The sequence below is a fragment of the Emydura macquarii genome, unplaced genomic scaffold (genome assembly GCF_026122565.2).
Source record: "Emydura macquarii macquarii isolate MOO-44397 ecotype Brisbane River unplaced genomic scaffold, CSIRO-AGI_Emac_v2 contig_1230, whole genome shotgun sequence".
In the NCBI taxonomy this organism is placed as follows: domain Eukaryota; kingdom Metazoa; phylum Chordata; order Testudines; family Chelidae; genus Emydura; species Emydura macquarii.
In genome coordinates, this window is record NW_027131367.1 from 471,300 (window position 1) to 489,499 (window position 18,200).

An 18,200-nucleotide genomic window follows, 5' to 3' on the forward strand; every position below is an offset into this window, starting at 1 on the left:
GTTCCAAGAGCATCATCTCTGAGATAAACAAGAAATTCTCTCTTTTCTAATGATGCTATGTGAGCACAATTATCACTGTTGGAGTCAAAAGCTCAAGGGATGTCCAAAAAGAAAAGTAAATCTGTAACAAGTGACATTGCTAAGGACAATACCAACAGTGTGAACAGAGAAGGCTTAGGGAGCTTAGTGTTTTATAGGAGAGGACAACAAATATCTCATGATAATCAGGCTCAGCATTCAAGCCTGAAGATGAATCAACAATTAAAGAAAAAAATTAAAATTTGACCAACTGACAATAAAATATCCCAAAAGAAAAACTTGCTCAGTGTTGAGAGTTTGGCCTCTTCCTACCATGGAAACTAAACAGGATTCCCTCCAAGAGGCCAGCCCAAGCAATGACACTTTGGTAAATGTGTTGAGACCATACAGCAGCTTTGCATATATACAGGATGAAAAAACACCTGAGGCAAGCAGTGGTGGCCACCTTACCTCACACAAAGTGTGCTTTGCCATGACTATTTCATGACATGACCATGTAGACACAGTCCTTACTGACAATGCTGCCAAGTAAACCGATGTCAAAAAACAAGACATAGTTGTCCTTTTATATGCTCCAAGTAAAACCCAAGAAACTTTTGACACAGTATGCGGGGAAGGGCCTCACTGCAATGGTGCATCTAGAGGCAAAAAGAATGTTGGCAAGGAACTACTGGACCATCTTAACTTTCTAAAACATGGCCTAAGGTGACCCAGTTGCTAGAGCCTGAAGCTCTAGGAAAATCCCCCTCCTTGTGAAAAACTTAAATCCACAGGAACTGAGTGGTTCAAATTAAGCTTTCATGAGCTTCCTCCGGACATTAATTTCTCACAATACAGGGGAGTTCCTAAAGTACCAAAGCCTGGACGAATCTGACAACAGTCTATCTTCAACTGGTCCACAACAGGACAAAATAGCTGCTAGTAGTACCTAGATGGAGTTAGTCTTTAGGTTGGACTCGGGCAGGTGACCGTTGGTCAGCACTTCTGTGCAGGGCTCCCCCTTGGGCCTGACTGTATCACACCACAAGCCTTTTCCACTTAGAATTGTATGGAACATTTTCAGAAATGTCTAGGAGTCCATGTCCCACTGAAAGTCACTGGAACATAAAGCACTTAAGACACTTGAAAATTTTACCCATAAATCCTTCTGATAACTGACTTTTCAGAGGTTAAGAGGACACAAGCCACCTGCTCAGGTACCCCACACCAGATGTTTACCCTGAAGGAGCCAGACACTCAGGGACAGGCTACTGGTTAGGATGGAGAAAAGTGTCCTGGTTCTCAATGATAATCTGAGGCCAGACTCTTACCCTGATTGGGTCTGCACTGACCATTTGCTACAGTAGTGAGAACCATATCTGTACAGAAAATTATGTTAAAAATCCACTGAACCTCAGTCTCTCCTAAGATTTATCAAGACCTTGACTACCAGAGACTAGTGGAAAGTCAGAGGAGCCTCTTTCTACAATGCTAATATGGTCTATACTCAATGCCATGGGATGAAGACTGACAGCTGCTTGTTCAAATGAGTAGTAAAGAGATTCACCTTTGGTGTCCCTCACTGGAAGCTCTAGCCTGCCAATTCCTGATCCAGAAATTATTCATGAGGAGTTAACATGGATCAACTGCAGTTGATCCAACAGTCATATTCACTTCAGATACATGATAATAATGAATCCTTTGAGGGATGCAGGTTTATACATCCATGTGGCTTCCAGTGCCTCTCTGCTTGTTTATGCAAGGTAAGAGGGCTTAATTATCTGTTTGAACCAGGACCGCCTCTTAGGTCTCCAAAGGTCCTTAAGGAGGACAGGATTGTCTTCATCTCCAGAACATTTATGTGCAACTGCTGTTCCTGGAGGGACTAAATTCCCTGGGTGTGAAGGCCATGTCCATGGATTCTTCATTCCCAATTACATACATCTGTGGTCACAACATGAATAGGTGGTATTTGGAAGTCCACTTCTAATTATGGATAGTCCCTAGACTAACAAGAGCAGAAAGTCCTGGCGGTCACCCATTACCAGGATGATGCAAGTGTCTCTGCGATGTTAGACTGTTCAGAGGGGAAAATTTAAACTCAGGAAGTCTTGGCGTATGATTACCACAAGGGAATCTGGCTCACACATTACCTAGGTACTTGCTCTTACAATTTAAAAAACAAAACAAAGAGCTACAGGAGATCTCCAAGTCTCACATGAAGGAGCTAAGGCCCAGAAGTAAGACTCCTACATGTATGTTATCTTTAGAATGGATGTTTTGGGTTACTGGAGCTATTCAATTTGCTGTAGCTTATCTTAACAGTAACGCCTCTGCAGTCACCAGCATGCCTGCTTTCTTGTCTTCTGGGAAAGGTCCTCAGGCAGCTGTTTTAGTATCAAACATCTTTGCTTTCTTTTCTCCTTCGTCTGAAAGGAGTTAAAGGGACCATTTTTGGATTGTGCATTTCGCTAACCCAAACAACTTTCTTCTCATGTATCAAAAGGAGAGACATAAGAAGCAAAGATTGCTTCCCCTCAGAACCTGTGCAGCTTGAAAATGATGCCAAAGGCAAGCTCTTCAGGGCTAGTGTGTGCTATGTAGTTTCTTGGGCCCTAGCAAAGGCAGCATATTCCAAGGGTAGAAGAGAAACAATCAAACTTGAGTTTTTCAATAGCCCCAGCCACTAGCTGGCAAAGGAATGATGCTGCCCTCTAACAGTCCCAGGCATGAGGTGATGTTCTGCTCTGAAAAATAATGCTGCATTTGAGCACTGTCTCTGCAGCCCTACAACCAACATGCCTGAGCTACAGTATGTACTGCTCTAAGTTCACATCTGCTTATAGGGGACACTTTACCGTCCATCTGCAGCTTTAGTAAATATACTAATTCGGAAACCAATAGTAATTCAGTCCATGGCAGGAACTGCCTCAATTTCCTGCACCACATGTTTGAACTACTCACTTGGTCCCACTATAAAAGGGACTTTAGTTTTGGTCTCATAGCTTTTAAAGCACTGGAGAAACCTGCATACAAGTTCCTAGAGCACCCAGTTCTGAAGAATGGGGGGGAAGGGGAGAAGGAAAGGAGCTGCCTTCCCTTTTGCCCCTAAGTCCTTAAATCATATTCCCATAGAGACTTTATGCATGAGATATCACATGAAATTAATAATGTTGATCATACACTGCTGACATGGATTGAGATGTTCATATGCATGCTATGACTAGAAGTCCTAGTGTCAGAGCTCTGGGAGCCTTTGGAGGGTTTCGCATGATACTGAATCACTTCCTTTTTTAGATGGGTATTTAAATTGCTTCAGTACTCAAATCAGCTTCCAGTTACACAACACTGCAGCACAGCATCTGCACCATGGTGCAAGATCTTCAAATGCACCAGAAGCAAAAGTTCTCCCATCAAGTTAGAAAAAGCCCAGAGCACCAGGCAGAAAGTGGGAACTGAGGCAGTGAAAGAATGAGCTAGGCAGAAAAGGCCAGGAGAAACAGCACATTAGCAAAAGTAAATCCTGCTAAAAAAGCAGAAACTGAAATCTTCCATACTGCTCCTGGCAGAATTTGCAGCATTTGCCTCAGCTTCAAGAGGCTCAGCCTTCCAAAGCCACAAACAACAACAAAAATCAAAGAGCAGACTAGTCTTGGAGCAGAGTTTATTAGTTTGACATTTTTAAAAAAATGCTGCTATTGTTCTTGAGTCAACTAAAGATAGAAGGAAGCACAGAATGGAGATTGTAGCAAAGTGGAGGCAAACTACAGAAACTTTTTAATCCTTAGAAATATTTATGAAGTACTTTTTAGCTAGAGCAAAACAGCAGGAACAGGCATGAAATCATTCTCTTTAAACAGGACCTAATCAATGGTTTGAAAATGCCACTTTAGCCTGTACTTGACAGCTCCAGGCTTCCCCCGAAGTGTCCAGAGGAAACCAGCAGTTTGTCCAAGGAAGAACTCCACAACACAACACATGGAACTGCCAGGGCAGACACACCAGTGGTCCATCTAATCTACACCTCTACCACTGGCAGTGGTCAATACTTCAGTGTAAGTCCCCATAATGAACACATACAGTAACATGTCCATGGGGAAGTTTATTCCCAGCCTCAGGGAGTTAGTGATTGCTTTATGTTCTGAAGCAAGAAATTACATTCTCTTTTTTATCCCTGGTCTAATTATGAATCAATGTAAACAAAAAAAGATATGAGCAGAATATAAGGGAGAGGGGAGCACAATCAAATACATATAATTTCTAGAAATCTCCAAGTGTCTTTTGACAATGTCTATAAATGGTAGCTGTCCTTCCTTCTTCAGCTGATTGTTGGAAGTGTCCATAAAAACAAGCCCTTTCCCTTCTATATGCCTCATTGCTTACCTGGTTTGCGTAAAATGGTTGAGAAGTTCCCACAGTGTCTGGCCAGAATGAAAGGTATCTTTTAACCGGAAACCACTGTCCAACTGCAATGCAATCTGAACCTAGAGGGGAAAATCCACTGAATTAATTAAGGATTTGGAGGAAATTTGGTTTCTTCACAATTTTTGTGTGTGTGTACTTCATCTCTAGGATCTCCTATCCAAGGCTGAACCAAGCACCTTACAAACCTTAAAGAATTAAACCTCACAAGCCCCAGGAGGTACATATCAATATCATTTCCAATTTACAGTTAGTGGGGAGAAAAAGGAGAGGCAAAATGACTTGCCCAAGATCAGATAAAATGACTCAGTGGCAGAGCTGACTAGAACCTTGGAGTCCTGACTTCCAGTCCTGTGTTTTATTTATGTTCCTGACTGGCAGCCATCAGTGTAATTCTGAACTTCAAAACTTGAATTCCAAAGAAGTGATTTGAGAATATCCGGATACCATCTTAGTCTGTTCTTGGTTCCAGGTTCTCTCCGCAGATACAAGGCTGTAATGAACAGTTTGTAACTCCAGCCCCCAAATGTAATATTGGGGAGGGGGGGTGACTAAAACAGCTATCCCCACAGCAGAAATGAGTTATGAATGATTCTGTGAAGGAGTGGCCACAAAGATGGAATTCTCTTGATGTTTTCAACACTCCCACAAGACCAGCAGAAAGCAGTTTGAAGATGCATGGATACCTAAGGATGGTTTTAAAAGTGAATTTTTAGAAACCGTAGTATGAAGAGAAATGTTTAACTTTTTAAAAATCATATGTAAACTTCTTTTATTGGGCATCACTGGGATTTAAACCTTCCCCTGCGTTGTTGGAAACCTAATACAAACATGATTTTAGTCAATAAGGCCCACAAAGTGAAACTAACCATTCTGTTTCCAATGCCCCAGCCAGCAGAGCCAGCTAGCTTTGATTCTTTCCATTTGAATAGTGTCAGGTGAGCCCATTCTTTTTATCTGACTCTAGCACTGACATGGCCTGTACAGTGTCCCAAGGCTGCACAGATTGACAGCACCATGTAGTGAGATTTTTATTCAGGGGCACACAAGCTAAATTTCCTCACACCAATGCATGGGCAGACACGATGAGACTTGACTGGTCACGGTGGCCTAAATCTTCCTCTCCTGCAGTGAAAGCCTCAAAAGGAGATTATTTGCAAAGTAATTCCACTAAGAAATCCTTGAGGAGAATCCCCCACATCTTTCCATTGAGGGGCACAGTTTGCTTCATGGAAAAGCTGCCCCAAAACATGACTAATTCTAGAACCGTTCAAGCAAAGGTTCTGTTCCCCTGAAATTCTGGCTCCCGCAGCCCCTGGGTTGCTGTTAGAATTGTTCTAATGGAGTCATGTGGGTAGGGATTCCTTCTAGTCATGAAAAAACAAGAGTCCTGTAGCACCTTAAAGACTAACAAATTTCTGCAGGCATAAGCTTATAAGTCCGCAGAAATTTGTTAGTCTTTAAGGTGCTATAGGACTCTCGTCATTTTTGCTGTATACAGACTAACACAGCTACCCTTCTGGAACTTCTAGCCAGGGCTTCCCCTAGGTCCCTTGGGGCACATTAAACCCTATGATTTTTGTTATTAACTTCTGCAAGTTTCTCCTGCCCACCTAACGCTGCACTGTGCTGAACCCGGACTGCACAGGATCCAGGGAGAAGATAGTATTACAGAGGCACCCAAAGCCCCAATCAAATGGAGGGCTGAGATCCATTTATGGAGGACCCTCAACAGGCAGATCAGGGAGATATAATCTGGGCTAATGACTGTGAGCCAGGTCATAGAAAGATTTCCATGGACAAAGTTAGCGTTCCTATAAATTGATTTATGGGAAAAAAGTTTCTAAGCACAAGTCTGGAAGGATAATTATTTATAATCAAGTGAACAATACTTTGTCTCTAGTGCCTCTTCTCTGGGGTTCTCAAAGTGCTTTACAAAGGTGAGGTCAATATTATCACCCCCGTTTTACAGGTAGATGAACTCAGGCCCAAATATGTTAAGTGATTCACTCAAAGCCTCACAGCGAGTGGGGAGCAGAACAAGAACTGGAACTCCCATCTCCCAGTTCTCTGCTCTGTATCTGTACCAACATACAACATGCAGATTAACTCACATGAGACAGTACCGAGTTCCCAGGGCACTATTCAATCCACATCTAAACAAACAAGGCTGCATTTTCAAATGGTTCCTGGAAATCAAGAGCCTTCTGTATAGGTGGGCAGCTGCCACTAAGGTCCCAACTTTGCGCTGGGACCTGGCTGGAGCTGGGCAGTCACGTGCCAAGGGGGCCAGGCCCTTCACAACACACAACAGGGGCAGGGGGTGCAGTCAGCTGCTCCTCCAAGTCTTCTGCGCTTCCAGTCCTGACCATGCATCATGAAGGGCTGGCCCAGGGGGTGAGGCTGCCACGTCCCAGCTGGCACCGGGCTGGAGCAGGAGAGCCAGGCGCTGTGCAGCAGGTAACTGGGGGAAGGGGGGTGCCGCCCCACACGAGAGGAGGTAAGCAGCATGTCATCCCCTCCCACAGTAGATACAGACACCCCACCTCCCTGGGGCAGCTGGGGGGCAGCGCCGTCTTGTGGGAGCCAGGGACCTTTCCTGACTTGCGCGCGAGGGAGAGGGGCGGAGGGCGTACAAGTCCTGGGGGGTGGGGGACTCAAATGCAGGCTTGGTCCCCAGGCACTGGAGACCCAGGGTATGCCAGTGGAGCCGGGCAGAGAGCCTACACAGTGTGCTTTGCCCCAGGCCCCGTACCCCCCTATGGATGGCCCTGACTGGATTCTGTATACAAAGAAGAGACAGTGCAGAGTTCTGGATGACTTGTGTTACTAGGCTGTTATTCAGTTTTGTTTGGTCTTTTTAACTAGTTGAAGCTTTTACAAAGCATGGGGCTTCATTGCTAAATAAAATGAGTTGCAATAACCGAGCCTGGTGGTCATGAACTCATAAGGTGCCTACTTAGTACCACATTTCTTAAACACCCAAGTTCTCAACACTGATAAAGGACCCAGACCAACATGGCCCTTAGAAATCTAAACTGGCCTTGGGACTAAGGGCTCATTTCTCAAGGCCAATTAGGCCTTGATACCAGAAAATTTACTCTGTGCAGGTCAGGGTCTGATGACTATCTGGCACCATTTTCTTTGGCACTAATGACACAAAAAGCAAAGGCAACCACCTTTTTCCAATCACAGGAACAGAAGGCTGATCCAGTATCAGAACAAATAACTGGGGTCACAAGGCCTCCTCGGTAAGAATGACTATGGCCCTCCACAGCCTTCTGGTGCAGGCACAGACTGAGCATCAATTTGGGGAATGGGCTTCCCTCAGGCAGAATAAACAGCAACTGAGCACATCCATCTGTGGGACCATGGAAGGACCACACACATCACTTCAATCCACTCTTATTTACGTCCTTGAAGGTCTGATCAGCCATGACCGAAATGAAAGAAAACCCTCAGTTCAGAAGAAAGACTGTGTGTGCAACATGCAACTACCTAGACAGCTTCCTAACTAGTTAACTCCACTACACTACAAATTAAGGATGTTTGAGTAAAAAACCTCAGAAATTGCTCTGGGTACAGAAATAAGGTCTTTAACATCTGCAGATGGCTACAGAAAGGAAGGAGCAGAGGCAATTGTAGCTGCACTGCCCTTTTATAATCTCTGTTCTGAACATTCATGCCATGAAGGGTGACCATGCAGCTCCAACAGGTATTGCTTTATAAAAGCTCTTCAAACCTCTGAGGCATCTCCAATAAGTAGGACTATGCAGATGCTACTTGGAAGTAGTATTTGAAATTCCTGAAAAATCTAACAGGAAAAAAAGTTTTTCCCTTCACAAACCAACCCAAGCTATTTCCACTTTTAACACCTCTTTCTACTGGACCCTACTCACTAGATTTATCCCTAAAAATCTGATCTCTTTATAACAGTGTTCTATGAACTCACTTCTGCTGAATTAAAGTAGCTTATGATCACTGGTTCCAAACTTCCCTTTTGTTCTTAGTCAGTTCACCCCTTTCAATAAGTAGCAGACTGAGGCAGGACGAGTAAGTTGCCTCTGGTTGTAGTCACCACTTTTTGGATGGCAAGTGGCCTTCTAACTTAACACAAACAGCTCTTTGATGATTTGCCAATTTGGCTGCATTGTTACCTAACAGCTCTCTGAGCAGAGACAATCCCCACAGGGCGGTATCCCATGATTTCTAGTGAACCATGGTTTTCACCAGCCCCATAAAAACCAACATTACCTAAGAAGTCAGAGAAGGTCAGCAACCTCAAAAGGTCATGAGCACAGAACATCAACAAATGCTTTCTTCATATCTATCCCCACTATCCCACAGTGTCTGAGCAGCTAGAAGGAGACAGAGAAGACAGTCAAACCAAAAACTTTACCATATTTTCCTTTTCAAAAGAGGGTTTAAAATAGAGGAGATACTAAAAAGTGTAACAATCTACAATGATTCCTTGGTGGCGTGTTTGCTATCTACCTCAGGTCTTGCACCCTTGGAGTACTGCTAAGAGACAGGAACCTCCCTGTATAGAAGAAACAGTGAGCATTATCAGCCACTACACAGGAGCTAAGAAGTTTCATCCCATCACTAACAGTCTTCTGTTTTCTTCTTTGCCAGATTATTCTCAGCTACAGAGTGTGCTGACAGTTGACATCACCATGCTATAAGAATTTTGCCCAGAAATTCAAATTGGCAATTATATCATTTTTTGGGCAACAGTTCAAAGCTAAAAATGTCACAAAAGTCATATTCAGTCAATTAAAAAGTCTTTTAAAAAACCCTAGGCTGCATACAAAATATTACAGAGAACAGTGCCAATTAGTTGCTAAGTTCACAAATGGGCATGAAAAAAATGATGGCTGTATCACTAGGTTAGCTCTTTGTAACAGTGCCTTCCATCCTCACCTCTCATCATAGAGGAATCCAGTGGGCACTGCTCTATAGATACGTTTAAGGCCTGGTCTACACTAGAGAGTTTGTCAAAAAACCAGTGCTGGTGTACACACTGCAATCACTCCCACTGACAAAATAAAACCACCTCAACAAGATGTGCAGGGCTTTTGCTGGCATAGCTAGGGCAACACACTGCCAGTGTAGACCCTGCATCCCCTTACATCAGTGGTGGGGTTGTCATTTGTTGGCATAGCTAGGGCAACACACTGCCAATGTAGACCCTGCATCCCCTCACATCAGGGGTGGGCTGTCATTCTTGTCAATGTCACCACTCCGCTGGAGTTCCAGGCTGAAAGCCCAGCAAGAAACCTGGAACCAGAGAAGCCAGGGGCTGCTGGAACCTGCTCCCTGACAGGGAGCAGAGAAGCCCTAGAAGACTGGAGACAGGCACAGCCATGAAATTGATAAGGCTGTCTGGCTCCTGGCAGGGAGGTGGGGGAAGGGGGGAGAAACCAGGGCAGCTGGACCCCACTCCTCATGGCAGAGAAGCCATGGGCTGCTTCCTCCTGAGAACAGTGAGACGGGAAGTCCCTGGCAGCTTCCCTCGGCTCCTGATGGAGAATGGGGATAGGAGAAGCCCATGGCTGGCTCCTGGCAGGAATAGGGAAGGGGGGGGGGGGGAGAGAAGAAGAGGGACAGTCCCCCTCGGAGCCAGCCTGTGGGGTTCCTGGCAGGGAGCTGAGAGCCTGGTTTCTCAGCTGAAACTGCCCCATTTCGGTCAGTGGAAGTGCTCCTGGTGAAGATGCACTCCACCAACTCAAGGAGGGCAGTGTGGACATCAGCCACCGCAATAATTACTGCAGTGGCTGTAAGTTGACATATGTTTTGTCAACTTTCTTTTTGAGTGTATACAAGGCCTTAAGAGAGGCAAAGGGTTCTTACAAACAAATGATGATGGAATGGATAATTGGTCTGGGATCTACTTCCCATACATCTGATTTGCTGAACAAAATCAGTGATTTATCAAATCCAGCCTCCAGAAGTGACCACCGGCCACTGCCAAATGTGTCAGAGGAAACCACATCTCCTCCCATGCACAAACCTCCATATAGGCCTCAGCCACCTATAATATGGGGCACATTGAGGGGAAATTCATCCCCAACCATGTGGAAATCAGCCTACATTATAAAGCACAAGCTTTGACTGCCCGAAATTCAGCACATAATTACTACTGTTGATTCTGCTGATGAAGTTATCCAGAGATTTTGAAAACCCAGGTACAGTATTTGACACAGGCAGGGAGTTCTTTTGGCCAACTACATATTCTACAATGTATTTTCTTGTATTGTTTTTATACCATTACATTCCAGACCTTGTTGTTCTTATGTTATGGGATGGCAACTCAGTTTACATTGCATCCTTCAAGACCTTAAAAACAAAAGTCTTAAAATAGTAATTGTCCTTCCCCCCCCCCGATTACATTTCTGTACAATGCCCAGCCCTAGAAAGGCCTGATCTCTCTAGACCATTGGTTCTCAAACTGTGGGTCCTGACGTAGTTATGTGGGGTCACATGCTCCCCTGCCCGCGGGGTTGAGAGCCTCCCTGCTTCCTCCCAGTGGAGGAACGTGGGGGGAGGGGCAAGCGTTGACACACAGATACTGCTCACTCCCACAATGTTCCTCCGTGCCCCAAGAGGGCTGTGAGGGGGGAGCAAGGAGCAACACACGGGGGCTCCCGCCATCCAGGTCCTTCTCCCCACCTGGTCTGTGCGGAAGCCGCTGCTCTCTTTTCCCACATAGGCTGCGTAAGGGGAGGGCAGTGACCTGGATGCAGGAAGCCCTGACATTGCTCCTCGCTCCCCACCCTCACAGCCCCCTAGTGGTGCGCAGAGGAGCGCAAGCAGCAATACCTGCAGCTCCCTGCACGCAGGTCAGTTTCTCCAGGTAGGCAAAAGGGGGAGGGAGGTGCAAGGGCTGGGGGGGTGTGTGTGTGTGTGTGTGTGTGTCACACTCAGAGGCTTGCTGTGTGAAAGGGGTCACCAATACAAAAAGTTTGAGAACCACTGCTCTAGACTGTACTGACTGTCTCCCAGCTCATTTCTTTTCCAAGAGAAGTCCTAGTGGTCATAACCTTTTTCATATGTAACCCTTTTCCTTTGGCCCCTAAAACTTACCTGTCCTTCATTTTCAGCCTCAACTTTTTCTTTAAGATAAAGCAACCTGAACAGGATATATACTCCAGGTGAGGTCCTCACTCCACAGTCCTGCCAGCTGCACCGCATCACACCACCCCCCTTCAGGTCCCCAGAGAGAGCAACCAGGTGCCACTACAGCCCTTTGTAGTTAAAAATTACAGCATATGGTGCCCACATGGATCTATTAAATGGTAAGTCTTATGAGGCCAGAGGACCAACCTTCCTTCTTCCACAAAGTGAAAAGTAAAGTCACTGAAGCAATGCATAAAATGAGGAATGGGGGGAGGGTCATGCAAAGAAGTTTGGATACATGATAACATCCCAAAGTCCAACACAGTGTGCTAGAGCACAGGCTCACAGACTTTTTCACAGTGTTGACCACAACTCTATACAGACAATAGCTCATGGATACCTGCCTTCCATTATCACCCAGGCAAGGACTCAAGCCCACCTGACTTTCTGTTTGAATCGTATAACATTACTGTAACTGCAGCAATTACCTCTGCAGAAATATAACATTAGGGATAGTAGTCTTCCAACACAACTAAGCAGGTGGAAATAAGAAGAAACCAGCATCATGTGGTCTGTCACAAAGTTTGAGAACCTCTGTGTTAGACAAAATATTCATAGGGATCATAGTGACAGACAAGTTAATATTTCCAGACTCCACTTAAGCAAGATCACACACTATCCATTTCTAGTCATAAAATACAAGGCAACTCCCATAAAATATTGTTTGTTTTAAAAAATTTACTACAAATAAGCATTTAGTTACTACAGCAAGAAATACTCTGCAAATCTTTTTTAAAAAAATAAAGACCATAAGGAGAATAAAAGTGGCCATGGGAGATATTCCTAGCATTTTACAAATTATATAAATAGGGACTATTTGACCCACTGCAGAAACACAGCCACCATTGAGAGAAAACTGAGAAGTTGTCTGAGTTCTCAGTAAAAACACTGAAAAACAATGCAGGGCAAAAAGTGAAAGAGAATCTGGTAACAATCTGAGATTGCAAACGGAATTTAGGGAGGCAGAATATAATTACTGAAACAAGAATTAGGTCAGGAAAATGGCCACAACTTCTGGACAAAATGGTCTGGAATCTTTAATGACTTCAGGTGATCAAGACCTTAGTATTATATCTCACCTAAAAAATCCCCCCCCCCCCCCCCCACACACACAATGGCAGGTCCTAGCATAAGGCTGGGACACTAGTTTAATACTAATTGTAAATGGGGAGTGTCAGTTAATAAATCAAAAACAGACTCCAAAGAGAAACTGCTGAGTTAGAATTTATCTGCAAACTTGACACATTTAAACTGGGTTTAAACAGGGATTTGGAATGGCTCTCTCATTACAAGAAGTAATTTGCTCTGATCACCCATTCTCACCTCCTACTCAATGGAGTTCATTAAGCCTCGACTACCCAGCTTTCATCCACCTACCCCACTGTTTTCTATGCCTTTGGATATGTATATGTTGCCTCCTATATATGTTGCCAATATTTGCTGTATTATTTCTACCAACTGCATCTGAGGAAGTGAGCTGAAGCCCATGAAAGCTTATGCCTGCTGAAATTAAATTTGTTAGTCTTTAAAGTGCTACAGAACTCTCGTTTTGTTTTTCTTTTTTAAGTTAATAAATCACCAACCCTACCTCCTGCAGCACCTGGGTATTCTTTGCGTGGCCTCCCATCCAAGTACTGGCCAAGCCTGACCATGCTCATTAGTTCTATGCAGTGGTGTTGTAGCCATGTCAGTCCCAGGATATTAGAGAGACAAGGTAGTGAGGTAGTATCTTATATTGGACCAACTTCTGCTGGTGAGAGACACAAGCTTTTGAGCTTACACATAGAACTTTGTCCAATAAAAGATATTACCTCACGCACCTTGTCTCTCATGCTTATTTAATTTTAAAAGATCATACCTAATATGCCTGCAAACTAAATAAAGATAGGTCATGTTGTGAAACTGACATACTTTGTTTTCAGTTCCCACTCTGTTACGAGAGATTGGCACCAGCTCCAGCTTGGCATTGTTGGGCAGTTTGGCAAATCTCCACTGCAGAGAAAGATCTAGGACAGTCCTCTGAAACCTGCAAGAGAAAAAAGCTCAAGAAGGAGATCAGGTAAAACCACATGCTGCCCCTCAGATCACGACAAGGATTTCTAGCAATGCTGTCTGGAGCAGAAAAAGAACTCTGCACCTCTCCACAGGTTGATGGAGCACCATGGGGCTGGATTCTATGATGCAAACTGTCATTTTGGGAAGCAAACCCACCAGAAATAATTCAGCATACTGAAAACTTGCAGTCTGGCTGTGAAGGTCATAGACCTTGCAAAGACTCAAGTTCCTCACCTCTTCTCCCAAGACTACAAAGAAGAGGTAGAATACAAGTGAATAAATAGTTTCAGGCTTTGTCTTCATTGCTACAAAAAGTGTGCTTTTACTACAGGTTAAGTAATGCGCATACACTATCCCACTATAAAATCCTGGTGGAGACATGGCACAGTAGTTTTATTGCAAGGTATACTAGGTGAGGTCTGCCATGACTGGAGGCACAGGCTACTGTTACTGTAAAGTAGCATTATCTAGTAGTAACAGGTGCCTTGTCGTCTCTGGGAATTTTACAGTGAGAACTATTGTACATTAGTTATCTCACTGTAAAACAGTGAAGACAGTCTCAATATGCTCCCCAAAAATCATAGAATGGGGGCAGGAACTGAAAGTTTAAATGGTTTATTTTGACATTACTCTGGATCACACCTTAACAGCGTGTGTCTTGTGGATATTTGTGCCCCCCCTCCCCCCCCCTTTTGTATTCACATAACATCCATGTGGCAATTACAGCAATTGCTTACATGGAAAGATAACATTCATAATGTATTTTTATCTTCCTTTATGGCAATTCTGCAGCTAGAATCCAGGAGTGTTAGCAACACAGGATTAGCCAGCTCTCTGCCAAACACCAGCAAGTGCTCCAGGGATCAATTTGAGAGCTGATGTTTTAGGTCAAATTAAAAAGGTGAAGGAGCTTTCAAGCTAGGCAACACACAAGGTAAATAGGAATAGTGGAATTGCCACCTTTATGGAGATTTGGAGGTGGAGGCCTGGCTTCTGAATATAAACATCTATTTTGATGCTTTTCAACAAAGCAGTATGTCAGCCCTATAAGCATCTTTACAACAGGGAAGAGCCTGAAACACACTGTGTATGTGCTCCCGTAACACCAGCTTGGATAAACTAACAGAACATAAGAACACTCAAGGCAAGTTCACCTGCTGTTCCAGGACCTCCACCCTCCCAATCTCAAGTTCAGCAACTGACCAGCATGTACCTTCTGATGTGTGATTCAGGGTTAGAGCTCACAGAGAGGGAAGGTTCTAGGCTTTTTTCCCTGTGGAGCTACCACCTCTGCCACCCACAGGATCACAGCACCTGACTGGGCACATCACCAGCTAACTCACTGTTGCTATTGCTTGTATAAAGAATGAATACATAAAATGGCATCCCCAGTCTCTCTGGGGGGGGGACACCTATTTCAATCATTTTGCACAGTAATGACACTCAAGGCTCCCATCCACAATATTTAATGGGACTACAGAGGCAGCTCTCAGGCTTGCCCAGGCAATAGGAGGTTCTGTCCAAACCAGCCAAGACTCACTTCAAATCATACTCGTTGGGATTGAAGTTCTGCTTCCCACAAACTTCCTCTAGAATCTGCAGAGAGAACAGAAAGGGCATTACCGGAGCTGGGCGCTAGCTGGCTGCCCGTTACCGGGGGCTGGGCGCTACGGAGCCGTCCCTCTTACTCCAGCCATGGTCAAGTGGGGCTCGCGAGCCGCAGGCACTTGGGCCCGTGCCGCGCAGGGCGGCGCGCCACGCACCAGGCTGGCGGACTCCGAGTCCGACTCGGAGACAGGCTCGGGGCAAGGCTCCCTGCAGCCAGCGAGGGAGGGAGGGAGGGGCGGTGGGCCTCCACAACCCAGGGGGAGCCCGTCTGAGGCGTCAGGGGGCTGACAGCGGGTTTCTTTCCTCCCCCAGCCCATCGGAGCGGTGTCTCCCCAGGCTCCCCTCACCGCGGGCAGCACCCACCTGGAGCAGCGCGGTGCCGGGACCCACCCGCACCGTGACCCGCCGCCCGTTCGGGGCCAACACCGAGACCGCGGAGCCCCCCCCGCCAGCGGCCGCCGCCATCTTCCCTCCCCGCGTCCCCTCCCTCGGTCGGCTCTGCCGCTGCGGCGGCTGCTGCTATGAGTGACTGTCCCGGGCGGGGGGGCGGGCCGGGCGCAGCAGCAGCGCCGCCGCCCCACTGGCGGGCACCAGCCCGGGCGGTGGGCGGGGCTGGAACACGGCCGCGCCGAGGGAGCGGGGGAGACTGGCGCCAACGCAGGCTCGAGTCTGCGCGTGCCCCTCCCGCCGCGCCGCGCCGCGCCCGCTCTCCCTCGCTCAGCGCAGGGCGCAACGCATGCGCCTAGGCCCTCCGCGTCAACGGCCGGCCTCCCTCTCAGCTCCGCGCGGGTTCGGGCCCCCCTCGCTCGCGGCTGTGTCCAGCGCGCCTGCCCCCTCCCCCCACAACGCCTCTTCCACACAGCTCCCCTCCTCCTGCCCCCCCTCGGTCTGGTAGACCGAAGGAACCCTGCCTGGCATTGTTCACTCACAAGACTGGGTCTCAGTGAGGAAAACGTTCATGGACTAGTGAGCGTGGAAGGGAGCTGAGAGGTATGAGGCCTTGTGGGACAGCTGGAAACTGCTAGGGTAGCTGTCGGTCACCCCGTGTCTACACCCGCACTGCATCCCTTTCACGCTGATTCAGCCCTGTTCAGGGAGGTGGGGTGCTGTGCCCTGAGGGGGTGCTTACGTCATCAGGAAACACAACAGGCCTGTAGACAGATACAGAACCAGGTGCATGCAAGGCGACTCCGCTCACGCTGCCCTTGTAGTGTTGACCCAGGCATATTATGTGCTAATACTGCAGTACGGTGTAGGGCTGCCTAGAGTCCCACTTGTGTTGTGGCCTTGGAATCTATGAAGAGACCCTTGTAATCATCCCCTCTGAGAACCTCCCCGCCACAATTCCTAGAGCAGGTCTTAAAAAAAACATTCCATCTTGATTTAAAAAGGGTCAGTGATGGAGAATCCACCATGGCTCTTGATAAGTTGCTCCTGTAGTTAGTTACTCTCACTGAAAAATTTATTACTTATTTCCACTGCATTTACCTAGCTTTACCTTCTAGAAACTAGATTATTGTAGCAGGTTCAAGCAGGCCCCCCAGCTGATCAGGTTCTCTGTGCCCACAAACCACACCCAAACATGAGCTTCGGGCTCCCAGCAGAGCTCTTTATTTACAACTTATATCCCACCACCAGCTAATAATACAGAGTCTAGCCTCACTACTCCAGTCAAGGGCCCCATACCTACCTGTTGCAGCATCTCCTTTTGCTGGCTGTTTGCCTATCCTCCAGGGAGCCTTTAAAGTGCCTGGCCTAACAAGCCCCACAGCTGCTCCTCATTAACCCACTCTGGCCAGGGTTTACTCAGCCTTTTCCATTCCCTCTAATTAGGGCACCAGTACTATTTGGGTACCAGGACACAGGCCCATGCAAGCCCCTCCCCCAGCCTAAGGGGGTGAGCTATTGAGCCCAGGACTCAACTAATTACAGGGGACAATGAATGAAAAAATAGGAATGGGGGTGAAGGTCAAAGGGCTAAATGGAGGGAACCTGATGGGGACACCAAGCACCGAACCCCAGACAGCACCCACTGCTCCTCAAAAGTAGCCAAGGAGTCAGCGGACATGGCCCACAGGAACTCTGCTCGGAGACGTGATTGGACAGAGAATGGAAGGAGGCACCACACTCGCAAAGCACCTCCTCAGCCAACCTCCTCTCCCTGCTGTTGTAGATGGCCATTTTGGCCAAGGCAAGGAGGAGATTGACAAGGAGGTCCCACGATTTTGTGAGGCCATGGATGTGGTGTGCATAGATCAGAAGGTGCGGGGAGAAGGTCAGCCAGAACCTCAGGTGAAGGTTCCAAAGGAGCCAAAATAGCAAACTTCATAGTCATAGTTTACTCCAAAACTGAAGCTGTGTGTGTAGGTTACTATTAATGTAATGATTAAGGTCAATGTACATATGGCAACAGCATCTTGAGTATTCATACAGAAATTTGTTAGTCTTTAAGGTGCTACAGGTTCTTGTTGTTCATACATTCATAGATGCAAAGGCCAGAAGGAACCATCACGATTATCTTGTGCACAAAGGCCACAGAACCTCACCTACCCGCTCCTGCAATAGGCCTGTAACCTCTGGTTGAGTTACTGAAGTCCTTAAATATTGATTTAAAGACTTAAAGTTACAGAGAATCCACCATTTACTCTAGTTCAAACCAGCAAGTCACCTGTATTCCAGGCTGCAGGGGAAGTGGAAAAAAACCACCTAAAAACTGCCAATCTGACCTGGGGAAAAATTCCTTCCCAACCCTAAATATGGCGATCAGTTAGACCCCCAGCATGTGGGCAAGACCTACCAAACAGACACTTGGGAAAGAATTCTCTGTACCAATTCCGAGGCCTCCCCATCTAATGGCCCATCTGTGACTGCTAGTAGAAAATATCTCCAATGACTGGAGATGGGACATGTGTCACTGT

At 46.4% G+C, this 18,200-nt stretch overlaps 1 protein-coding gene across 2 annotated transcripts in view; it reads right to left on the reverse strand.

Annotated features, from left to right (window-relative positions):
- ASPSCR1 (ASPSCR1 tether for SLC2A4, UBX domain containing) overlaps positions 1–16,999 on the reverse strand; it is an 82,357-nt gene extending 65,358 nt beyond the window's left edge. Inside the window, exons 1-4 of one of the 2 annotated variants that reach the window (XM_067547125.1) lie at positions 16,973–16,999; positions 15,215–15,270; positions 13,531–13,645; positions 4,402–4,502 (exon numbers count right to left, since the gene is read on the reverse strand). In XM_067547125.1, coding sequence (XP_067403226.1) covers positions 4,402–4,502; positions 13,531–13,645; positions 15,215–15,270; positions 16,973–16,984 — 284 coding nt within the window. In that variant the 5' untranslated portion in view covers positions 16,985–16,999. Of the gene's footprint in view, positions 1–4,401; positions 4,503–13,530; positions 13,646–15,214; positions 15,271–15,645; positions 15,785–16,972 lie in introns of those variants that run through there. The other variant, XM_067547124.1, reaches the window with a different exon arrangement.
- Positions 17,000–18,200: the final 1,201 nt, after the last annotated feature.